The 26,124-nt window shown below is 40.7% G+C and overlaps 1 protein-coding gene across 6 annotated transcripts in view; it reads left to right on the forward strand.

Annotated features, from left to right (window-relative positions):
* Window positions 1–24,816, forward strand: part of HYCC2 (hyccin PI4KA lipid kinase complex subunit 2) — an 83,785-nt gene extending 58,969 nt beyond the window's left edge. For 3 of the 6 annotated variants that reach the window (XM_075000633.1, XM_075000632.1, XM_075000634.1), the window contains 6 exons: window positions 398–514; window positions 1,104–1,191; window positions 7,922–8,081; window positions 9,375–9,632; window positions 16,886–18,391; window positions 24,489–24,816. In XM_075000633.1, the coding sequence (XP_074856734.1) occupies window positions 398–514; window positions 1,104–1,191; window positions 7,922–8,081; window positions 9,375–9,632; window positions 16,886–17,490 (1,228 nt within the window). In that variant the 3' untranslated portion in view covers window positions 17,491–18,391; window positions 24,489–24,816. The remainder of the gene's footprint in view (window positions 1–397; window positions 515–1,103; window positions 1,192–7,921; window positions 8,082–9,374; window positions 9,633–16,885; window positions 18,392–24,488) is intronic. The other 3 variants (XM_075000631.1, XM_075000636.1, XM_075000637.1) reach the window with 3 other exon arrangements.
* Window positions 24,817–26,124: the final 1,308 nt, after the last annotated feature.

Genomic DNA, 26,124 nt, shown 5'->3' on the forward strand with positions numbered 1-26,124 from the left:
GATCCATTCTGTGGCATTAAACCAAACATTCTACCAGAGGCACATTTGCTGTTTTCACATCTTATGGCTAGCTTCTGAGAAAGTTTGTCTCCTGCACTCACAATTAGCTGATTGGAGATTTCGCCTGAACTAATGTGAATAAGGATGTGGAAAGACACTGGTGGAATAAGGATATGGAGAAACACTAGTGGAATTATGGCCAACGTTCAAGATTCTGCTGTTAAAATACTTGCTTAAAAGTACCAAGAGTTGATGTGAATCTTTGCAGTGAGGAACTGAACAGCAGCTGTCTGGAAGGACAATCAGACCTGAGTGTCTCTCAGTTGATGGCTGTAAAGCATGTTTCCTTAAAATGTTCACAGGGTTAGAATTTTGATTCTGTTTTCTGTTTTGGTAGGCTTTGCGTGAGTGGCTTTCCACGGCAGTATGAAAAACGCTGGAAAGAATACTGTAACAGAGTGGTACTAGATCCTGACTTCATGGTGCAGCTGCTCACAGGCATCTATTATGCCATGTAAGTAGGTGGAGTTTGGAAGAAGAGCTGAATGACTTCAGGTGTTTTAAAATACCTTTTGTTTTTATGCATGAAAACAACGTGAATTAAGCCACCACTTCTGCTTTATCTCCTTATTTTCCCTTTACTTGCTGTCTTGGCCAGCTGATGTTTTGGGAAAGCTTTTATCAGCATTCGTTCACTAGCACTGTGTGCTAAAGAGGGGTGTTCCTCACTTCCTCTTCTCTCCCAGAGATGTCACTTCCATAGTATCCTTTCTCTTCACCAGCATAATGTTGTCAAACTTTAAGGTAGCTGAATATCAGTGTGACACACAGCCTCTGGGATAGCTTAAACACACTTCTGACTGCAACCCAGTTATACCAAGTAATGTAACCACTTTTCTTCACTGTGACCCTTACCATGAAAATATCCTTCTGACTGTGAGATTGGTGGGAACACTTAAGTATAATATCAATTGTAAAAATAACTGAGATGTTCTGGCTATTCCTTTATGCTGTGTTGGTGTGTGTGCTTTGTAGATGAAAAGGAGAAGGGGTTGGGTCCAAAAATACTGAACAATAAATATATTGTTTATTTTGATTTCTAGATATAATGGACAGTGGGTTCTTGGTCAGGAGGTCTTGGATGACATAATTTACAGAGCACAGCTTGAACTTTACTCTCAGCCACTACTGGTAAGGAAGAGGCAACTGAAATCCATTTATTTGATTAGAAAGTTTATGAATGTACTAATAAAATGGATTGCACTTTAAAGGTTCATATAGCAGTTACAACCATTTACTATATTCCAATCAGAATTTTTTTTGTAGTCTGAGGCTTGGTGTTTTAACATAGCTACTATTCACATCATGCTCTTTTGCTAAAGTATAAGCTCTGGTACTTACCACTTGTAGTAACTCCTTGGTACTGGGAAAGAGGATTTCTTAATAGGTGTTAATTTAATATACATGCACTCTCTTGTGGTGAGAGCTGCACAAAGATAACTCCTAGGGTATGGTATGCCTGTACTACAGTAAAAAAAATACTTCTGGCACACAGTCACAGGACCTGGGTCTGCTGACTCAGACTTGCTGAGCTCAGGCTTCAGAGTTATAAAGTCGCAGTGTAGACATTCTGACTTGGGCTGGAGCCCGGATCCAAATATCTTTATTCAGTTTTATAGCCCCACTTCCTGAGTCCCATGAGCCCTTGTTTGTTGACATGGACCTGTTGAGACTGTGCCACGTTCCATTTATTGCAGTGTACACACATGCAAAGAGGTCAAAGCAAGTAGTTATCTGATATCACAGGATACTGGTGGTAAACAAATTGGTATTCTGCTCACCCATGGTGAAACTTATGATTTAGAATTTGTTTAACTGACTCACGCACAGCATTCTTGGTGGTCTAAGCAGAAATGGGATAGTGCTGAACTTTCTCAGACAGACTTGACCATCAAAGCTCTCTGCAGACTTAAACTGACTGCCTTTGTCACCCAGGGTTCATCCATTCCATTCTGCAGCCAGCCTGCGAGTTAAGATTCTTTTCTCCAAGAACAGTTTTTTGAAAATTTTCTACTGCAGTTGCTGGCCTGACCCTGAAAGATGAAAGGCGGGGGCAGGGAAGGGAGGAAGAAGAGGAACTAAAAAAAGACAGGCAATGGTGGATGTGATTGAGGGGAAGAAGAGAGAGGCAAATAGAGAGGAGGAATTTAAATATATCTCCTTTCTTGTAGAGTTTAGGGGGAAAGTTGAGATGAGACAAAAATCAATGTAAGATAGAAGCAGGATTGTTGATGTCTCTGGCACCTTGCGCTGCTTGTGGGTTAAAAACTAATGTGGGCAATAGGCATTGCTGGTGGTCTTCTGGATGAACACACAGTAAATCAGTTTGATTATTCTAAGTATTTTTCCCATTACGTAGATAACGTCCTGTTTGTGGAGAAGAGCAAAATGGGATTTTTCTTCCTCTTAGCCAATCCCAAGATAAATTCTGCACTTCTCTAATAAGTCTGATAAAACTGTTCTTGTGATGAATTAATGTTGGCTGGGACACTTAGTTTTGTGCTTTGAGTGCAGCATTTTAAATACATCTTATCCAGTGAATTATTAGAACAGCAGTTTCCTTGTGGAAATTACTCATTGCACCATTAGATTGGAAGTTTAAATTAAATATTGAACCTGGGGAAGTGGGCATCTATCAGAACATGCTGCTGTAAAAAAGCATGTAGGTGGATCTGTATTTGAATTCACTTGATGGAGTAATAGCTTTTAGTCCTGATTAAAACTGAACAACCAGCTCCAAAAAAAAAAATCTTCTGAATGATTGTAAATCCTTCTAGGTTGTCTTATTTTTGTGATGTTAACAAATGTGTTTTTTCCCTCTTTTCTGGAACAAGCTGTTTGTAGTTTGTCAACTGTTGGTGATTGTTACAGCCTTGTCTATTACCCGCTCTCTGCTCTTTACTTCTTCCTGTTTTTCTTTGGTCATTTGCTTGTTTTCCCCAGCCTGCCATATGCACCTGTTAAAGGATACTTTAGGAAGCCCTTCCTTTTCTGAGCATGTTTTACAAAAATTGTTGTTAAGTATTAGAAAAGATGGATTGCAAGTCCTTTGTCCTGCTGCATATTTCAGGCAGTAGATCCCACTGTTGAACCAAAGAATTCTTTCATCCACTTGAATTTTCCAAAAGCCATGTGCATTGCAGCATCTATAAATCTAGCAGCAGTAAAAAACAATGTTCAAAAGAGCATTTACAGCAATTGCTGTCACTGAGTAAAGTCCTTCATTTAGTCTCCAGCATGATTTTCAATCTCCTTCCCTTTCCCCCGACACATATAAGGACAACAGCAAATGATCAGAAGTCCGTGAAGAAAGGCTTAGAATGAAAGCTGGGTTCTTTTAGACATTTTTACTGGGGCATTTGCATAGCTAGGGAAATGTTATTGGTCTACATTAAGATGAGCAACATCACACTCCACTGTATTTGTTGTTTCTTCTCAGAAAACTCCATGAGTTGGCTCAGTGCTCCTGTACGAACAAGATTAAATCCATCAGTGTTCCTCTAAAAAAGATGAAATACATATATTCCTCTAAAGCATGATTTGGAAAAAAAGAGAATCAGAAAGTTCCAAAAGATCTGAAGGGCAGGAGACTGACTAACAACAAGCACCTTCAATGTTGCCCCAGGGACTGTACCTGATGTGGAAAAGTAATGTAAGAAAAGTAACTTAGTCTAGGAAGAAAAACTAAGACGCAGCAACCAAATGCTCTGTGTTAGTCTCAGAGCAAAATAAATCCTTTGGGGCATGGGAGTTTCTAAAGTGGGAAGTGAAGCAAAAAGATGCAATATTCCTGCCCACCTATTGAGAATTAAGGAGTGCCTCAATATCAGCCCATGAGAAATCTGCCCTAGATCAGTTCAGGTCTTCTGCACAATTCTTCAGAAGAAACTTCTAATCTTTAGTGCAGAGCAAGATATTTGGGCTTCCTCACAAAGCATACACCCTCCAGCAAAGCGTGTTGGGCAAAATTTGTAAGCAAGAGACAAGCATTGCTATGCCCCATGACCTATTAACTTGATTAAGAGCTGCATCCCATACTTTGGCTGCCTAATGCCCCAGCTTCTTTATGTGACCAACTTTGCCTGAGTGCATATTCTTCATGGGAAAGAATGGATGTTGCTGGCCTGTGACCTGTTCTGCTTTATTTGCAGACACAGAATGCTCCTCCAGGAAGTGTCTTTGGACCTTTCAAATTGGGATCAGCACTAACTGACCACAAAGGGCCTGGTATGGGATGATGATAGGTCTTGCTGCCTTGTTGTGAGGCTGCAGGGGACTGCAAGGTCCTCATGAATCCAGGCCTCTGTGCTGAGGCAGGAACAAATAAACCTAGACCATATTTGACAGCTGTTTGATCTAACCTGTTCTTCAAGCTAAATCATGGGGATTCTACAGTCTTCCCTGGAAGCCTGTTTCTGGGCTTGAAGTTAGGTACTATCATCTTTGCATCTCTTTTCTCTGAGAGGTGGAGAGTGATGCAAGTAGATTTCTTAGTGAGTTTTTCCTGCTAGAGCAGATCTATTTTTCTTGCATGATTTCTCCTCTCCCCCTTCTCCTCACAGCAGTGTAGTCAGTGTTGGGTGACCATCTTCTGTACAAAAATCTTGAGATGGAACAGGGCCATTCATGCGCCCCACTAGGCTGCCCCTGATAAAAGCGTTGGAGATAGAAAGGTAACAGGAATAAAAGGTTACAAATAAAACAAAAATATAACATGCTTCTCCTAGTCTTAGACTGAACTACAACAAGCTAACCTTGTCTGAAGTAATTTCTCGCCTCAGAACTGCCTTACTGCATTTCAGCTATGGCTGTTTGAGAGCTTGTTTTCATGACACTGCATGGTTACCCCCTGAAATGCTGACTAAAAGTGGTCCCTTTTATACCCAAAGCCCATTGTCTTTGCACCCCCGAGAGAAGAAAATCCCCTGTGGTTTCTAGTCTCCAGCATTTTCTCATCTACTCGTGTGTGCAATTGAGATTTGGCTTTCAGTGCTCAATTTACATTTGACAGAGGGACACAATCCTCACATCCTCATAGCAGGCGCCCAGCTCTGGGAGAGCTCCTGGAGGAAGAGATCCCCTTGCGCCTCCCCTCCCACTCATCCCATTGTCTCATCTGCTGCTACCAAGGTGATTAGAAACCCACCAGGGGCCTGCACCGCTGCTGCCACCACCACTGGCAGTGCTGCAGGGCTAGAGCAGCTTCCAGGTGCTGGCTCCACGCTGCTACCAGTGCATCCCTGTGGCTCAGTTTAGGTGTGAGTTGTGCTTTCCCATCCGTGGAATGGTTCAGGGCAGCTGCCTTGGGTCTCACGCTTTAAAGGGCCTCAGGGTGGCCACCCCACCCATCTTATGGATGGGACGGTCCTCCATTCTCAGGTTAGCTGGTGGGGCCCTAGGTGGGCTGGAGCCAGCAGCAGGGGGTTAGGACCTCTGCACTCACCATGGCAGCAGGGTGCAGCAGCCTCTGCTCTGCTGCTATTCCTAGGTGAGCCTCGTTGCTCTGCTTCACTGCAGCTCTTGCCATCACAATCAATGTGTGCATGTGGGGTGTCCTGACCCTTGCCACCTCCTCATGCCAGCCCCCTCTTGTAATCGCAGAGGCCATGTCCCTCAGGGAAGGGAGCTTGAGGGAAGGGGTGTAATGGCAGGTGGAGAGGGTGGAGCAGGAGCCAGGCTTGGGAGAAGAAGGGTGTGGAGGCACACACACCAGGGCCACAGGGATTCTCTGTTGGCTGCCACGCGTGGGCCTGAGAGTGGAACTGCTAAGGCTGTAAAGGTCTTCTGGGTCATGAATCTGAGAGTCCTGATCTAAACATAGCTTTCAAAATATCCACGTTATGTACATTTTACAACAGTACAATGACCGGCTTTCATTTGTTACTTTGCAAGATACCATTTATGGATTAAAAACTATGAAAGCAATGTGTGAGGGACAGCGACTTTGTAAGGCCTGGTCGGAATTGCTAACCGTCATGGCACACAGTTGCCAATTGGTACAAATGGGAGCTACATCCCGTAGAGCCGCTTGTTTGAGGTTGTATGCTCAGGTAGTCTTAAGTTCCATTGAACCACCATCTCCTGGTTTTGTTCTATAAATTTTAAACTGCACGTCACTGATGTTTGCATTTCTTTGCCATGAGCGGCCAAATAAATTATTTGATTAAAAAGGGCCATGTCCTGCAGCTCTGTTACAAACTTCAGTCTTTAAACTACTTCTCTCTGTGCAGTCTCAACTTTTGATCAAATCACTGACTTTAAATGATAAAACCCCACAGTTGGGTGACTACATCGCATTAGTCTTCTTAATGCCTGTTAAACCACATTGTGGGGGAAAGCTTGTCCTATTACAATGGCAGTTGTTGCTGTGTAGGATGGAATTGAGTGAAATTAAAGTGTTTTCCTGAAGTGTGGAAGGGATAAAGAAATTTGTGCAGGTAACACATTTGGTGGAGAAATTCAGGCAATGTAAGGTCATTTGGATCAAATTGATCTAGCCTAGCACAGCAATAGCAGAATACTAGTGTGACAAATGGTAAAATGTTCACCCTGAAGCAACAGGAGGGAAAGTAAAGTAGAATAAATAGAGAATAAGAATATTACTGTGTAAGGCTTTTGCACTGGCACAGATCCTGCATACCTGCAGAAAGTTACACCCTGAGCCCTAGGAATTGGGTAAGTGTGGGAGTTTAAATTAACGGGGTCATTCCTTGAGCCCTAGGGATTGGGTAAAGGTGTATGTGTGTTCCTGAAGTGTGGAAGGGATAAAGAAATTTTTGCAGTCATGATAAAGGTGGATAAGTAAGTAGTGAAACTGATATCTTGTCACTTACTACTTCTCTTTTGAGTAATATCAATTTGCTTTATTAGGGGAAAGTTTTAATAAATATTGAGATCCTTGAATTATGATATATAAGTGCAAAGTATCAGTGTTTATTATTTTATTACAGTGTTAGTATTGCAAAGCCAGTATAGTCACAGAGGATGAACTGGATTCTGTTTTTCTAATCTATCAAGAAAGTTAAGAACTAAATTCTACTTGTGGGTTCATTATACTGGTGATGGTGCACAAGCCACACAAAACCCAGCTTGACTTTTGTATCCTAAATTGAGTTAGTACTTGGCTATTGGAAAAGCCATCTTTTTATTTGTAAACTGTAAGGTTTCATCTGGAAGTTACTGAAGAACAGTAAAGGTGGAACCCCATAATGCCATTTTTACAGCTGCTTTTATGTGTACAATAGTATTTTAAGTCTCAAAGCAGGAGAAGAAGAGTTGGTCTCTTGTAGAGGTGCAAAAATAGATCTCCAGATTTATCGTCAGTTCTGTCTTTTATGGCAGAGAACAACTTATTATGTAGCTTTTCACTAGCCCTGCTGCAATTCTCTTAAAAATGTATATAAAACCCACAAAAAGGGGTAGTTGGAGATTGAGAGCTAATCACATTACCTTTGGGAAGGTAATGCTACTTTATTATGTAGTCGTTGATTGCACCTGTGTTGTTTGCATTGATTGTGACCTAATTCCTGAAGGATAAATACTACTGGGTTTCATGTGAAGACTGATTATGTTGGAATACTCTTTTTCTGCAGAGAATCCATAGCAAAACTAATAGATGATTTAATATAATGAGAATGGAAAATTTGAAGCCTTTCTGGGGAGTCCAGATATGTCAGCTTTGCAATAAACCTGTCAGTGGTCATGAATAATGAGGCCTGAGGTTGCTGCCATGTCGGTGTTTGGTAACCTGATACACTGTTGCCAAATCTTTGTGTCTCTCTCCAGAGTGACAAAGAAATCTGGCACGGCTCTTTATATAGTCGGGGTGGTGAATTAGCAAAGGATTTTGCTGTTATTGTAGGTTGCAAATGCCATGAAGAACTCATTGCCCTTTGATGCCCCTGATGTAACACAAGAAGGCCAAAAGGTGCTGAAGGTGGAAGTTACTCCCACAGTGCCAAGGATCTCTCGGACAGCCATTACAACAGCTTCCATCCGCCGCCATCGCTGGAGGAGAGAAGGTGAGCAGTCCCCCTGAACCACGAATAACATGCTGTACTGTGTTCATCTCCATTGTTACCAGCTGGCTTCTGAATCTGAATGTTGGCAGAATAGTTTCATTTGGTTCAGAACAGTGATATTCTGTGATAGTACGAAGCGCTTTACATCTCGTCAGAGCGCTGCATGGCCCTGAACTCTTTTAAACCTCACGGCGCTTCTGTGAGGTAAGGAAGTGAACATTACTCTCCTTTTAGCAGTGGAGAAGTTTGAGAGGTAACTTTTGTGTGCCACTTAGCATGGAGTATAAGTAGCCAAAATGCAGTTAGATCTCAGGAGTTCTTGGCTCCCAGTCCTATGCTCAGTTCATTAGTCCCTGTTGCCTCCCATTGGTAATTAGTGCAAGAAGTACTCTTGGCCTGACTCTTTCACTGGTGCTGAGCAACAACCAATCCCACTTCAGTTTGTGGGCAATTGAGTTGAACACCTCTAAATCAAACTATTTGTTCTTAGACGAAGATTCCAAAACCACTTGGTGGTACTATATATTATTCCCCTTCACTCCCTGATTTTTCTTTATGTATGCTGCTAATAGTAATTAACTGAAAGGTAGGAAAGGAGATGTGGTGTTAGCTTTTGTTTTTTGTCGTGTTCCCCTGCCAAATATCTCAGAAGGAAAACATGATCCATAGTTTCAGGCCCCTGTTCCTCCTTTTACAGTTGTATGTCTCAAGAACCAGGGTGCTTCATGACCACTGCTCGCTGTCAAATCAGGCTGCCCAAGCCTAGTGGCAATTGTTGCCGTTGCAGATCTTCAGTCTTGTTTGTCCTTACCACTAATGTCGTCGTTCTGTTCATTTGCCAGTCTCTCACGCATACAGTAGAGTTCATCTGCCTCTTTCTGTGGGTCTGCACACAAATGTACATGTCTGTATGTAAGGTTTTGGCTACGCTGCACACTGTGTCCGATAAGATTGTGAACTGCAGAGTGCATCAGAACGGTGCGCTGTTAATGTCCTGTGTGGATACCGCTGGCATGAACGAACAGGGACGAAGTTTGCATTTAATATACTCCCTTTCAAGGGGTAGGTGCCTGTTTTCTCCAGCTGTGGCCATATGGGGCAGTGAAAGCACATTATTTTTATGAACTCTGCAATTCGCATCCCCTATAGCCCACAGTCCAGTGCAGACCAACCCATAGTGTGAATAGTGCTTTTGTTTTTCCATATCCCCATAAATCTTCTCTTTTCCCTGGCTGGACTGGAATGCCCAGAAAGGAATAGAAAAGCACTAAAATTTTGTGTGTTGAATCCCAGATGGCTTTGACTTCTCAAACGAGGCTGACTCAAGCATTCCTGGCTCCCCGATCCAACACGGCTCCACAGACCTAGGGATCAAACGTGAGCAAGAGGGGGAGGTGCTGGTGTGCAGGACTCCTGAGCATGGCTCACCGGAGCCCACCTTCGCAGCAGCCACAACAGAGGGTAGGACAGAGAGGAGGCAGAAGTCAGTGAGGCAGATGCCGGAGGAGGATCCTGGCTCTCTATCCCCAAGCAGAACTTCCTTCCATTCTAGTGCGTGTTTCCACTATCCCAGGGTGTATTAGCTTCTCTTTGCAATACACACATCCCCTTATACCTAGCACCAGGTCAGGTACTACCTTTTGTTATCATGTGGGCTGGCCTGGGGCTTGCATCTCTGTGTGGTGAAAGGCAGCTTGGCATGGCTAATGAAAAGGCAAAGGCAGCATCTAAGAGCATTGAGATTGCTTTGAAATTTCCTATTACTGAGCATGTTTACTCTAATCCAGGTAGGACCTCTCTAATCTGACACCCATGGGACCTGACTGGTTCTGGACAAGAGAACTGGCTGGATCATGGGAGGTCAATATTGCCTCGCAGCATTATTAACACTTCCACTGCTTACTGGGCTGTAGAAGGTATTTGGGGTAAATTACGGCTAAATAACAGCACAGAACGCTGAGAGCCAGGACCAAACTTCGTGGGACCATAGGAATCTTGGCCACACCCACGATAAGTGGTGGTTCAGCTAATTAAAATCATGCCCGATTACGGATGGTGCCGGATGAGAGAGTGCTGGATTAGAGAGGTTCAACCTGTATTTTCAAGGAACATAATGCACCAGATGAGCATGAGCCCTGTTCAGATAATCTGATGAATCAGTTTTTGTGTATAAAAGAATCTTACTTATCTTTAGGTCAGCAAGATAGTATTGGAACAGTGTTTCAAAATGCCAAAGTGAAATTCCTGTCCATTTATTCCCTACACTTCTGTTCACTTACAGCTTTACCATCGTGTTGTTAGGCTGTGTGAGAGGACTCGCTGTAAACCACACCAAATCTGCTCAGCAGAATCAAGTAGTCTTGTTTCCAGTCATTTAAAACAGCAACTGTTTTTCTTCACAAACTGATTCTGTGGGTGTATGCTGTTGAATTTTGCAACATCTGTCCTTGCAGCCACGTGCAGTGTTCTATTGGTTGTCTGATAGAGCTTCATTTTCCTTTAGTGAGCTTATTAACTTGTCATCTGATCTTGGCAACAGGTTTGCTTTGGTGTGGTGAAATTGATTCATGATTTCTCTTGGTGGTGGTTTGCTTAATTCCCCCTGCTTTTAGATGAAAATGTATTTCCAGGATACCTCAATTTTCCTAATCTGTTTCTGTAATTTGTTTCCTTTTCTGTGTGCGCATTCTTTGGCATTTCCAACAGCTGTAAAGGTCACAATTTCTCCGAAACAGAGAACGTATTTGCAGGCTGTTTCATATGTACTGCATATGATTCAAGATGTCCTTGTGGAAACAAAAATCTGAGACTCTAGACTTGATGTATTGTTACCATGGAACCCACCACAGTGAATCAGCCCATAATGAATGAGCATCACAACATCCCACTTCTTTGGAAAATAAGATGCTTACAAAACATGGTGCTATTGCAGTTTTAGAATCTGCTCCTTGGTGCGTAGCGAGTTTGAGCATGCTCAGTAAACAAGACCCCCTGCCCCATCCTTACTCCATTTGTTCTGATCTGTCTTATTCTGCTACACTGAACATTGCATGTGCATGTCCTGAAAGACATGGAGAAGTCCTCATTTTTGCAGAGAACTTCCTTTTGAAATGATTGACAAGAATGTAGCATTCCCTTTCTAATACTTGAGTTATTTTAAAATATCTCTGTATCATTTGACCTGGTCCTTTGGAGTCTCCACTTTGCATGGTTTTTCTGGATATGAAAGAGAAGAATGCTTGAACAGATAACTAAACATAGCTGACAATTGCTTTTGGGCTCAAACTATACAAATTCTGCCCCTCAGTAATATTCTGGGGTGGCAAGTGGCCATAGAGCTACAGTAGATTTGACTACTAATGCTTAACATACAAGTAATAATATGTATATTATCTCATTAACTTATTTGATGATAATCTTGGAAAGAACTGGAATTAGCAAATACCTTCTGTTGAGTGACAATGTCCTACCTGAGAGCACCATGGAATGAGAAGAATCTTTCCTGGTGAACTGTAGTAATCCCTTTCATTGTTCTGGTTTGTTTACACATAGGTTTGTTTGAGAAGAATAAACAGAAGAAATATCCCTTTTAGAATAGTGTTTGGAACCAGTACATGGAATATTCTGCTGGTTCCCAAGAGGTGGCTTCATGGTGTCTCAGAAAGTATGTGTGTGTAGAAAGGTCCAGTTTGTTGATATTCTTCTGTCATTGGTTATAGTTGTAGGTGTTGCAGTCTTTTGTGGCCAGTGGATAAGCAGGACGAAAGCTGACCTGGAACAAATACAAAAATAAATATCATACTTCTGTAGGATCTTTGTATTGGCCTCTGTGTCACATACAAGTGCATTCTTTAGAGAAGCAGTAATTCCTGTAGAAAACATCAAGAAACTTGACGATAAACGCTGTGTGATTGACTTGTCATTTTATCTTTTTTTTTTTTAATGTAAACACAAGATCCTCCCCAGGATTTTAGTCTGTTATAGGACTGTTCAGCAGAAAGAGGCTGTTTTGATTCTTACTCCTCTGTTGGAAATGAAGAAATTTTCCACTTCTTCTGGGTTCCTTGTTCCAAAAAATGGGTATAGAGAACTGACAGCACTCCCTCTATCCTTGCTTTTAGGTTAGCGTTTAGAGGAAAACTCCCATTCAGTGGCGTTACTGTGTATATTAAGGGGTATTTTACTGAGGTAAATGATTCACTCCAGTGAGAAGTTTGTTGAGTACCTGGGAAATAACTGGAGGGAGATTTTCCTGCATGTTTTCTTGTCTGTTTTCTTCATTCTTCAGCCACGCTGTGCTGCCTGGGCCTGTCTCTGCATGGTTGCAGCGTCCAAAAGCTTGCACCAAGCCTCTCATTCTCTTCTCTGAATTGAATATAGTACAATTTTACCTTTACAATTTTTCTGATGTCTCATGGCATTTTTCTGAAATGGGATGTGCTATTTAGCATCCCTAATTATTTTCTCATGAACGCTTTGGTGCTTCTTCACAATGTTTGCACCAGTGTTCAGACAAAGCTTTCCCATGTTGCTTGGGATTGTCTTCTTGCAAGTTGCATCATCTGTCTGAATAAGGGAGGATTAAGAGAGGAGGTGTTCGCTCCTGCCGCCATTTCTAATCAAATGCACTTTCATTCAGCTTTGCATGATCGTATAAAAGAATATAAATGCTGGGTTTGATGGGAAGAGGCTCTTCTGTTTTCTGGATGTGTCAGTTGTATCTTCTTTTTATCAGAACCTTTGAAGAGTGGGGTGGGGGTGCTGGTGGTTTATTCATAAAATGTCTCATTATTTATATGGGGAAGTATTTGTGTGAATAAATGAGAAGACAAACACTCTATATTTCTAAAGGACTGATTTGATCAAGCAGGAAAAAATACAACCCATGTTTTAAATATGTATTGAGGAAGTTGTAGTAAATGCATTTTGATAATTAGAAAATATCCCTTAAGGTTTAAAATGCTTGGCTTGTCCTGAGGCTAAAGGTTTTTCCAGGTATAAAGACTGCAATACTGTGAAGTCTCCTGCAGTTTACGGGAGGTTAAAGATTGCGCGGTCCTCCCAGGTTTACTATGAAATGGAAATTGTGCAGTTGAGAGAGGCTTTAGGTTAGAAAGTGGCTGGGTGCCCCCTTGGAGGCTGAACCCAAGTATAACAGTGATGTTAGGCTCAAAGAAAATGTTTCCTATAAAGGAAAGGGACATTCCCCCCCTCCAACACACAGGAAAAAAAAGAGAGAGAGAGAGAGGGAGAGAGAAACACATCAGTCAAGTTGTTCGGCTTTCTGCTCCTGGAATGCAATGCATAGCCAAGCCACACATTTTTTTTCATGATGAAGTAGCACCAAGAGCGATGAACTGGCCTCAGGAGGCAGTAGTGTAACCTATAAGTTTAAAAAACAATTTGTTAGCTCGGTCAGTAAACTGAGAACAATCTGGGGAAGAGTAGTTTTATTCCTGTATGTTAAACTCAAATCTTTTGCCACCCTTGAAGGAGCACCATACAATTGCTTTGCTGTGTGCTAGAGCAGAGTGAGCAAACTGCCACTGGAATAATCCGGCAGTTGAAGCTGTTAAACATGTTTCCTGGGGTTTCCCACAAGCAGTCATGCTCAGAGCTATCATGGAAAAATCTGAACTGCTGACAACTTGGAAGCATTTTTAAAGGTGAAATTTTGCATTTTTAATCTTAAAAGTAAGACCACTTGAGTGAAAATTATCTTAGAGGGCTAGCCATGTTAGTCTGTAGCTTCACAAATAACAAGCAGACATGTACAGGTTGAACCTCTCTAGTCTGGCATCTTTGGGACATGTCTGGTGCCAAACAAGAGAATTTGCTGGATCACGGATGGTCAATATTGTGTAGCATATTACCAACCTTTCCACAGTTTACTGGGCTCTTAGAAGACATTTACAAGTAATTTAGAGGTAAATAGCAGCACAGAACGCTGAGAACCATGGCTGTAAACAAACTTTATGGGAGCCACAGGAAACTTGGCCACACATGTAAGTGGTCATTTGGCTAACTAAAATCTTGCCGGATGAGTGCGTTCTGGGTTAGAGAGGTTCATCTTAGCATCTTAGAGACTAACAAATTTATTAGGTCATGAGCTTTTGTGGGTAAGACCCACTTCTTCAAATGATTGAAGATGTTGTCTTCAGTCATTTGAGGAAGTGGATCTTACCCATGAAAGTTCATGACCTAATAAAGTTGTTAATCTCTAAGGTACTACATGAGTGCTTGTTGTTTGTGAATGAAAATGAGTTCAGTTTCATTCTAAAGCACCTGAACAAAATCATCAGTTTTTGTAATTAAAAGTACTGTTCAAATACATGCAAAATGCATATTTTGTCATAATGTGTTAATTTCACTGGAGCTGAAAAAACTGCATTTTTATGAAAATACTTGTTATTTTTGTCCAGCCCTTTTTGTGCTATAGAACTGAAAGCGAACATTTAAGAAGTAAATGCATTTGTTTCCTCAATAATGGAAAGAAAGGGAGCAAAATGCAGAGCCCAAACTAGAAGTAATTGCGAAGGAACCTGCTGCCAGTCAACACGATCTGTAAACTAGCAAATCTCATGCACCTTTGCACCAGGTCAAGTCAGACCTTATTTGCAAAGATCACTGACTAATTTCCTGAGGGGTATATCTACGCTGCAGTTAGGCACTTGCAGCTGACCTGTGCCATCTGACTCAGCTCAGGCAAAGATCCCCTTCATTTTGGTTTAGATGTTCAGGGATTGTGCCGCCTCCCAGGCCAAGCCTGAAATTGACACTGCAATTAAATGGACCCTGAGCCCAAGGCCCTGGCCCAGCTGTGGGTTTTAACTGAAGAGCAGACCTACCCTCACAGTTGGGTTTTAAACTCCCAACTTTCACACCCAGACTTTGGTTTGAATTCTGGAAGACTGAGGACACCTCTTAGTTTTCTCTGCTCTCCATTAATGGGCTGGAGCTATAGGTTGCCACTTGACAGGCAGGTCCTGATCAGAAGTACCAAGTCTCTTCCACAGTGTGCAGCACCGCCCCCAACTCCCATGTGGCCCCAGATCATGCCCCCGTACAACTGGCTCAGCACATGCAGGGCTCCAACTTGCCTCCCGCTCAAACACCCTGCCCCAGTGCATGCCCATTCAAGTCCTCCCCACCTGGTTCAACCCCTGCGGCCCCAGCTCACCCCCCATGCATAGGGCTCTGCCTTTAACCTATGCCTGGGGCTCTGGTTCCCAGCAATGGTAGGGCTCCAACCCCCTCCACTCAACCACCCCACCCTGGTGCACATGCCCATTCAACCCCCCTCCGTCCGGCTCAACCCCTTCCTCCTGCTCACCCCCCCTGCGCTTGGGACTCTGGCTGTCAGCTGCCGTCAGCGTGCACGGGAGCGCTATCCCCACTGCCAGCTCAACCCACCCCTGCCCCAGTTCACACCCATTCAAACCCCCCCACCCCCCTGTCCCTAGCTGACCACCCCCCAGCATGCTCATGAGGCTGTACCCCCGCCACCCCGGTTTATCCCGTTCAAGCCCCCAATCCCCCACAGCCCCAGATCACGCTCCCAGGCACGTGGGGCTCTGGCTTCAACCTGTGCCCAGGGCTCCAGCTCCAACTGCCTGCATGCCCCAGCTCAACTGCACCCTCCCACCACGCCAGGCTTAACCCCCCTGCCTCCTCCCAGGGCCCCAACCCAAGCCCTCCCTGACTTGTGACATTCAGGGTATGTGAGGGTTACATGGAATGCAACCCTCGCAGGATTACAGTATAAGGGTATTTCCGACATATGAGCAAATCGAGTTACAACCAGGTTTTCAGAACATAACCCATTCATAAGCTGGGGACTATCTGTAGGTATTCTATGGATAGAAAATATGTAGGAAGCAGGTTACAGGCAGTATGATGGAAGCCAGCTTCATGGAAGTGCGAGGAGCGTTTGGTAGAGAAGACAGTTAAGAGTTAGTGTATCTCTAGGAGAACGTGCAGGCACATTATGTGCTGGCTGGCAACTTCTGAAGTCTGCCGCTTCTGCAGGAGGGACGGTGATTGGTGACCAATGATCTGACTGTTCCTGAGTTCTTGCAGCAACTCACATTGACTTCACCAGGAGCTGTAATTTCTGTACTTCATGCCTCTTGGGAGGCTGCTCTAAATCAGGATAAAAATAGTACCGGAGGCCTAAAGGGTGAGCGAGGGAATGTGGGAATCCTTTAGACTCAATTGACTAATGGATTGGGTGGTTGAGCAAAATTGTTCAGGGGCTCCCAATTGTCTGTGCCTCTGCTAATAATGTTGGAGCTGATTCTTTCTACAGAGGTGGCAAAATAATACAGAGGAGAGGACTACCTAGATAAAATGTACATACAAAAGAGGCTCTGATTCTCTTCTCACCCTGGTGTAAACAAAAGTATTTACACAAGGGGTTTACAGGAGTGTGAGAGAATTGCAGATGGTGCATATGAAAGGAACAGAAAATCAACTGTATGGGGCCTGATTTTTTTTGTATTAACATGTTTAAATTAGGAATATCTCCTTGGAAGTGTTGAGGCTACTTCATTATGAAATCAGACAGGTAAGAAGTGAATTAGGCTCCCAGTCGAGAGTACTGGAATTAGTAAAGTTAACACCTTCTGTGTTATAGAAGGAATATCTTTGGTTTCAGGCATCAGAATTTTTTTTAACAAGTAGAAGAGTGTTTGGATCTGAAACTGAAGTTTGCTTTTAGTGATGGTTTGTACACATCTCTACACATTTGGTTCATATAACTTGTTTGTGTCTTGGTCTGATGTATTTGTCTTGGGTTTTTGTAGATGCTGAGGGTGTAAATGGAAGAGAGGAATCCATGAATCTCAATGATGCTGATGAAGGATTTTCATCAGGAGTTTCTCTTAGTAGCCAGCCAGTTGGGACCAAACCTATATCATCCACATCCCAGAGGGGCAGTTTAAGGAAAGCAACAAGTGGGCGTTCAGCTAAGGATAAAGAAACATCATCTGCCACTAAATCCAATGAGAGCCCTCGAGATTCAGTAGCTCGGAAGCAGTGCTTGCACCAACCAGCTGACCTTACTCCAGATGCAATTGAGATGACACCTATGAAAAAACACCTGAGCCTGCCTGCTGGGCAGGTCGTGGCAAAAGCTAGTAGCTTGAGCCTGATACGGACTGCCAGTGCTTCCTCCAGTAAATCATTTGACTATGTGAATGGTGGTCAAGCAGGTTCCACTGCTGGGATTGGCACTGAGGGTGTTACTAATTTAGCAACTGGGAATGTCAATCGGTTTTCAACTATCAGTCTACAGGAGGACCGGCTAGGCCAAGCTGGGGAAGCTAAAGATCTCCTTACCCCAGGAGCCCCCCTTACCAAGCAGTCTCGATCCCCAAGTTTCAATATGCAGCTGATATCCCAAGTGTAGCTTTGACTCCCCTTTTCCTTTTTAATCAACAGACAGTTTGTCCTTGGGCCAGAACAAGAGCCTTCATCCCAGTGTGAAAATATGACCGTTGTGATCTGATTTGATTGAGTTTAGATATCATCCTGTATTTTGTATGAAAAAGCAATAAATCTCCCCTCACTCCCAGCCCCAACACCTGTAAACATGGTTGTGAAGCAGTATAAAATGTTCTGTATGCCTTTTCCACACCTTCCTTTCTCCTTGGGTGATGTGCAATCCATTGTAGGCTGATCAGTCCCATTTCAACACTGTGAGATTGGTGATGTTGGAGGAAATGGTGAATGTGATTCCTATGAGATGATACTTTGGCCTCATTAAGAAATAGAAACGGGTTAGTTTTCTCGGTCTGCAGTACTGCAAAGACTACTGGGTCTGGATTTTTCTTAAAACCAGGAGTGCCTCAGAGAACCTAGTGTGACTTTGGACCTCTCTGAGTTTGTGCAATGAGTTCTGTGGAAGGGGAATGTCATTGCTCCTGGATGACTAATGCACTTTTCCATTAATATGAGAATAATTCTTTTCCGCCCTACCCCCCACTCTGCTGCTCCTGAAACTTTTCCTGTTCAGCAGTGGAGACATGCCTATTACCAAGTTGTTGCCCCTCAGACAGAGAGGGCTGTAAGTCAAGAATGTAGGTTACAGTGTACTACTTATGGCGTTATAGCCATATTTATGTTACATGTCTTCCCCTCCAGGACACAGGGTCATTCTGCTTATAGACTAGAATTTGGAAAGGCTGAACCTGTTGAAATATTTCGAAAGTGGGAAGGAGACACAAACTTTCCCAGGAATAAATGCCTGCTAATTCTGCTTCTGTTTTCTGTGAGGTCATGACCACTGAACTGAACAAGTGCACCTTCAGGTAAATAGAGAGATTCTCAGGCTGTGTTCTGTGGGTATCATGGCTGCTAGGGAATCCTTCCTCAGCTGCTTTCTAGGTGTTCAATGTGTAGTCACAGCATAAATTAAGAAATTTAGTCTAGACATCATCCTCCAAGGAGATGCATCAGGGACTGAGATAATGGTTTCCAGCAAACACTAAAACTTCAGCATGCAACACTTTCTAGAAACAATGTTGGTACAATGGGGTACTCACAACCTTTTCTCCCAGAAGGACCATGCTTCACTACCTTTGGATTTAAAATCCATTGCACTTTGTAAATACTATCTCATCATGTTGCTGATGGAGGCAGGCATTCTCCTAGAAATCTCTGAACTCATGCCATTGGGCCAAGTCCTGAATCGGTGACTGGTGTATGAGCAGCAACTGGTACCTATTCTAAAGATAACTACTCAAAAATACATGTCTGATGACAAAAGAGGATGTTCATTATGTTTTAGTCCGTCTTTCTTTGGTAAGGAGAAAGGGGGAAGTCTTAGCTTTCTTTCTCTACTCTGTTATGACATGGAAGTTTACAGGCCATTATCCCATGGAACAGATGAGAATTACACTTTTCGTTATGGAGGCACTTTGGTTTTATAATTTTCACTGTGAAAAAAATATATACAAATGATTACAAATAACAGGCTATCTCTTGATTATAAAGACTGAAATTCAGAACTGCAAAATGACATTGTTGCTAGTGATTATTTAATGGTTTGGTTGTTTAAATGTTTTCTCAAGCTTCAGATTTTTCTCTTTATAACACTTTCAAGTAGCAAATTTTCCCCAAAGTGACTTTCAAGCTCATAGTTTAAACAGTTAAAGGAAGACAGTTTTATTGCTGATTGAGTTACTTGGTCACTACTTCTTTGAATGTGAAATATGAAGATTAATGATCGCATTAAACCGCATTCTGAATTATGCCAAAATTTCAGTTAAACACTTCAAACAGAAACATACAGTTAAGAAAAAAACCAAACAATTGTCTGTTAAAAAACAGCAGATAAGTTGCAAAGATGTCTAAGGGTTGATAAGTTGACAGAACAAAGACAAAATCAGGAGTAGCCAAGAGGTAGCACCCAGGAATAAAACCACCCTATAAAAATGTACTGTGAAAAATATTGATGTTTCACAATATAGCAGGCGATGGCTACACTTGTCACCCATTTATTTTCTCGGGTATTGGCAATGGAGACACATAATATAATGACTGTAGTTGTGAAGAAGCTTATCTGATTACTCCTCTTTAAAAGCAGAGCTGTATTTGGAACAGATTAAACCAAAAAGAAAATATTGCTAAAGATAAATATAATTGCAAATTGATAAGGACCAAATTATTCCTTTGTTAGTTCTTGAGGTTGAAATGTAAATCAGACATTGACTACTTTTGGAAGAATCCCAATATTTTATTGTGTGTGTGTGTATATATGTGTGTGTGTATGTGTATATATATGTTACAGTAGAGGTGTATACAAAATTCATGCAGTGATGTTTTGTAGCACTGCTGTGGAGGTTCTCTTTTCCATTGCTTTCACCTAAAGGATTTGGACCTCTTCTAAAAATCTAGCATCATGCTAAATCTTGGCAAACAGGTTTCCATATCATAATCCATTTCTTTTACAAAATGCAATTAAACAGTTCAGCAAAATCAAATCATCCTGTGGTTTCAAATGGAGAGTCAAATATTGGAGTGCAATTTTGGATTAAGTTTTAGTCACTTTTTTAAGAAACCAGTTTTGCAGATATTTAGTCCTTTCGGTGTTGTGCCTTTTGTTATATTTTATGAACCTGTTATAAGTATTCATTAACCAAGTTTTGTGTATATGCACAGTACTTGTTCTATGAGATGCTTTTTGATAGAGTTCATATTCTATCTCTATTAATGTCCTAGTTGTTCCACACTATGGACTGACATGATACATAATAACTTGTCCAAATGATCCTTTGAGTGTTTTGTCAGATGTTTACTGATCCACTGTTCTGTGTTCTGGAATGGCTTATCCATTAACACAAATGAAGCAGCCATTATACTGTATCATGTCAGTGTTATAGCTCATGAGTGCTTTTAGATATGTCCATCAATCCATGTCGAGGTAGTTGTGAAATATGACATGCTGAGCTTAGTAAACTTGAAAGTACTGTGGCATTAACTGAAATGGAAATGTTTGGGATACAAAGAATAATCAGAGCTGACTTGGGAAAGTATTGTATGCTATTGTTAAACCGAGTGCAAAATTATTAAAATAACAAGTTTCTGAGAACTGTGACAAAGATTTACTTGTTTTCCCTTTACTCACTCCATTGTCTCTCCATAATTATAATGCATTTGGTATGTAATATCATGCGCTAGTTTTAGACCCCTGTAATAGCTTCCAAACAGCTGCAGTATACAATCGAAGATCAGAATGTAGAATACGACATTCCTCGTCTTCTGAGATTGTGGGCAAGCATGGATACTGTACCAAGATATACATACATATTTAAATTAAGTAAATATATTATTTCTTGGATTTTAGCATAACTGTGCAACAATATGTTGCCATTTGTAACTCATTTTGGGGCTTCATAACTTAAGAAAATATAAAATAACTGGCTTCCTAATTAAATTTTTAATCAGCTATTTTAAGTGGCATTTCGTTTGAGCTGTGAGCCATTTTTCATGCAGACAGCAAAGTGACGAGAGATATCTATTCAAATGAATGTTGCGTTGCAAGTGAAGATTTAACACTGTACTATCCATCTGTTTTCAAAATAATGAGACTTACTGTACCTCTCAAATACAGATTGGAATATTTTTGTGATGTGACCTTGAAAAAGCTTTTTAGCAGTGTGAATCTTGTCCTTCCATAATGTAGCAGCGAATATCACATCACACCAATTATATCAGATATATCTATGGTTTGCAAATATAATGGTCTTGGATACACATCTGACAAAGCTAGAGTCTAATATTTCTCTTTACTATCTTTTAAAGTGATTAAAGTTGCTTGATTTGACATTGGAATAGTGAAAATATTTTCTGGAAAAATAGTGTTCTTTGATTACTTTTGTGAAAAGAATTTACAGGGGCAGAGCTTTTTCTCACCAAGTGAAGTTTGTGTATGTGGATAGGTACATACATCTGTCACCTGTTGACAATCAGTTGCTTCAATTATGTGTGTATTGTACGTAAATGTAAACATGTTAAAATTAAAGAGGTGAGATCCATTACTAAATAGTGGCAACTACAAAGTGGGCTACTTTACTTTTGAATCATTAGTAATTAATTAAAAAGCTTAGTTTGAGTTTTTTCAAGATGATAGAGAAGTATATAAATAAATATATATAAATAAATGTATATAATTTTTTACACTAAGGTGATTTTTAAATCAACAGTTCAAACTTGTTTGTCATTCCAGATAAGCTAGTTGCTGTCTGTTTTAAGATTTAAAGTGTTTAGTTTTCTTAAATCTGGAAAAAGTTCAGACAAAGGTAATTTAAGTCATTTGATTTTTTTAAAATAAACTCTTAAAATCAAAACAATCTGAAAATTGAAGTTAACAAAATGAATTTTCAAGAGAGACAATTTTGAAGTTATAAAAAATAGTCCCACTAAATTGTGGAAAAATTGGTAAACAGAATAAGCTAAGTGATAAGCTAAGCTGTGCACTATACAAAACAGAACAAAAAGACATTATTTTCAATAATTATGCAAACCCTAAATTGTTGCAGTCTAGCATTGCCACAGATATATTATCATAATGTGTTAACTTACTATAATTTACATAGGTGTATTGTATCCACTGGCATTTTGAGATTAGTTTAGGTGGACAGTGAACACATTTTTATTTCTTGAGTTAGACATGACTGCAGAACTTAAGGAGTAAAGCCAGGAATAACTTCTGCCAGTCTATTACAAACGTTGTGTATACACACTGAGTATTCAGCTTAAACCAGACCATATAATCTTTGATATCTTGTTGGTATTTTAAATTTAGTGTTTGTTTTTAGGATTTGGTCTTTTTGAAAAGTCCCTTATTTCTCTTCATTTATCTCTTATGGCATGTGTTTAACCAAGGTTATGCATTGCATTAAAGTTTACTGAAATATTTTTCTATGGCTGAAATATCAATGAATATACACACCCTTTAAAAATTGTCCTGGTAATCGGTCAGATAGGGGCTCGGTATATGTACCTGCCTGTTACATTATGATGGAAGACAATGGAGAGGAGTGGAGAAACCTGACCTATCACTGGTATGTCAAAACAAAACACTAAGTGTGAGAATGAGATTTTGCAAGGCTGGCATATGTAAATTCATAGGACTACTGTTGATATTTTAATATGGCTTTTTACAATCCTACCGTATAAGCCCAGCTTGCAAAGCATAAATCAGGAAGAAAAGAAACACTTAAAATGAGTAAATTTCACCTGAGGGTTGGCGAGTGTTAGTATCCACAGAAAAACAAAGTTCAGTTTATTTTGTACTTATCTCTATAAATCTAATATGGAAAATCTCAGATATAATCTATGGATGAGAAATGAACTTTATTAGGGGACAATCTAGCCCAAGCCAGACAGCTAAAGTCCAGATTTAACTAAATTAGATGCAAACTGGTATTTTTGTTTCAAGATTTAGTGTGATTCCTATTGGTGTACAGAAAAGCAAATTCATTTTTATCTTTTCTACATGCCACAGATATTTTACTAAAGAGGCCATTAAGGGACCAACTAATTAAAATGAGGTCCAGCCTTCAAAAAATTGACCCTTTTAACATAAAGGATTGCTTTTTAATTCCTGTGAAGAAACATTGGTGGAAAGAGTTGTAGTTATTTTGAGACTGAGGCCTGTATTTTGACTTAGGACTTTGTCAACTAATTATTTTTTCAAGAATTCCTGTTACAGGTTTACAAAAAGTTAAATGTGCGTGACTAGAACACAAGACCCTTGTATTTTGACTGAGTGTTTTTGTCAAACTAAATTAAAACACTGAATTTCCAAATAAAATTAATTAGCTGTAGAAGAACCAATTACAGAAATGCCTTCAAATGAGCAAATAGCTGTATTATGTCTAACACAGATGACTCATAATTTATATGTACTCTACATTAATACTTTTTTCTGACTTCTGGTCACTGTAACTTTGTGTTCAGGGTAGGACAACTGATCCTGCTTTTTCCAGCACTGAACAGGAAATCGAGTATGTTGATAGTAATATCTCTGAGTGAGTTTAATTTAATCTCCTTGACATAGGACTTGAAAGTGACAGGTAATAAGCTACTGATTTTTTTTTTCTGTCCAGTTCAGACAACTGACTAGTGTCAGGCATATTTTTTATTAAGAATGTTGCTAGTAAAATGTATGTGGACACATGGCTTCTAAACTGCCATAAATGTGAGCTACCAATCACTCAGGATAAACTACTTGTCTTTGCAAAATACCCATGGACTTGCTAGAATTCAAAATGTGTGTTTGTGTGTTCAAATGTGACTTGGGAACACTACATTTTACTGTTTTCATGCAGAAAAATGCATACTTTTGAGCAAGGGCATTACTAGTTGGGTATTTATGGAATGAAACAATGTAATTAAGTAATCCGTGTGAGTAACCTAACTGGAAACATTTTTTCCCTGTCAAGAACACCAGGCAAAAGCTAGTACAGAATTTAAATCATTAGATCATCTTAAAACAATACATTTTGGACTTACTATGGTCGCTTTTAATTGCTGTAAGTAAACTGAGGCACCCCATGTTGTGTTTTTAAAATTTGTAGTAAAGTCTTCTACTTCACAATGAATTTTTTGAGTCTTACTGTTCCTGTAACAATATAGAATTTGCAGTCAGTTTGACTAGCAAAATGAAACAATCTGCAAGGACTGAGAGTATTTTCTTACTGTTTCTGTCACACAAGGTTTGTTTCTCTGAACTAAGGTTTCTGAAGGATTTTTACTACTTTGTGTTACGTAATCTTTGTCACAAAAGCAGCATAGGAAGCAAATAACCCACTTTCTGTGGGCAAATTTTGAACTGTGTGGGAGATGCCCTTTTTTCACCAGTGTAACCCTGTATATTGGTATGTATTCCCAAACATTCAGGATACAATGCTGGTGGAAGAACTAAACCGAATGTAGTCTCTGTTGCATGATGTCCTCTAACCTGGGTCACGGCTGAAGATGATACATATTGAAGATCATGTTATTGGTGCATGTAAGCCATTATCTTAACTGTCTTACTGAAACTGGTTAATGCTGTTGACTGTTGTTGAAATGTAGTTACTGTTGACCGTGTAAATATCTGTCAGATATTACAAAATAAAGAATATTTTAAATCGCTGTTGTAAATAGAGATGTATAAAATTCAAAATAATCTGCAATGCAGAATATATATACATATACAATGTTAAATAAATATTGTGATTCTGGATGAATGTGTACACTTTGTGTCAATGTATTTTTATCTGAGCACAATTTTCTTGTTTGTTGATTTACTTATGTCAAGGTGTCAGTATGTATTGGATCTTTCTGAACAGTTTCTTAATGCAAATGGTCTTTCATTTTACAGACTTAAAAGTTCTGTGCTAATGCAGAGCACAAACAGAGTGGCAAGAGGGAAGTACAGGACAATTTAATATGCAGTATATCTCTGCCAGCACAAAGGGCTCATATTTCAGATTGCTATCCCACTAATACCAATTTATCTGATAACACTTTCTTTGGGTGTCAGTGTTGTGTAAATACAATTTTTGTATAGGATGAAGTGTGGGTTTTTTTTATTTTTTCCAAGTAAACCTATAACTATAGTAAGTAAGTAACTAAGTAAAGAAGACTTTCCCTGTGAAAGAACTGGAAAAAGAGGAAAGTGTGCATAGTGTAAAGGGAGAAGCGCAACCCTCGAAGCCATGCAGACAGCAAGAAGATAGTGTATTCTCCCTGTTTTACAAATGGAATTGCACATTAGTTGAGAGACTAGTGCTTCTGAAAACACTGGTACACAATTCAGGTCCTGCTGGGTTTGAGCTAATTTTCTATGAGCAGAGACTAGTCTTTCCACTGTCCTCTTTATGCAAATTGTATGGCCATGGAGGAAGACTTTGTAAGAGAGGACGCTTTTGCTTTAAATTAGAGATTTTGGAATCATGTCCATTACACAAATAACAGAAATAAACTGCTATATGTATCCTCGCCGAAAGCCACCTTGGGGGTAGATACCTGTTTCAGCACTTAGAATGATGCCCCTGCTGTCCTCAAGGACTGGAATTCATTTTAATAGGAAGCTCACTCATCCCTTCCTCTGAAATGTCACCGAGGGGCAGCCGCGTTCGTGTGTATTCTAACCAGAGAGGTCCTGGAGCACTTTCAAAACTAACAGTTTATTAGGCGATGACCTTGCGTAGGACAGACACAGGCTCATCACCTGATACGTTATTTTGTTAGCCGTGAAAGTGCTCCACGACTGCTCTTTTGTTTTTTCAGAAAGGCGCTTTTCGTAGCTTAGGGGCCGTGGGGCAGAGCTGTTGCGCCGCTTTTATGCCCGAGTTTGACCGTCACTGAGGTGAAGCACTCACAGCTCGCCCGCTGCTGGAAGAACTTAATTTCCAGTCTTGCAATGGGCCTTGTGGCCTTTGTCAGTGGTGTCAGCGACCTCTTCGGAGCGCGCCGGCGCGTGAGGTGCAAAGCGCCACACCCCAGTGGAGGAGGAGCAGAGTTGCTTTGATCCGCCTCTTCCACGGCG

Source organism: Carettochelys insculpta, chromosome 8, assembly GCF_033958435.1.
Source record: "Carettochelys insculpta isolate YL-2023 chromosome 8, ASM3395843v1, whole genome shotgun sequence".
Lineage (NCBI taxonomy): Eukaryota > Metazoa > Chordata > Testudines > Carettochelyidae > Carettochelys > Carettochelys insculpta.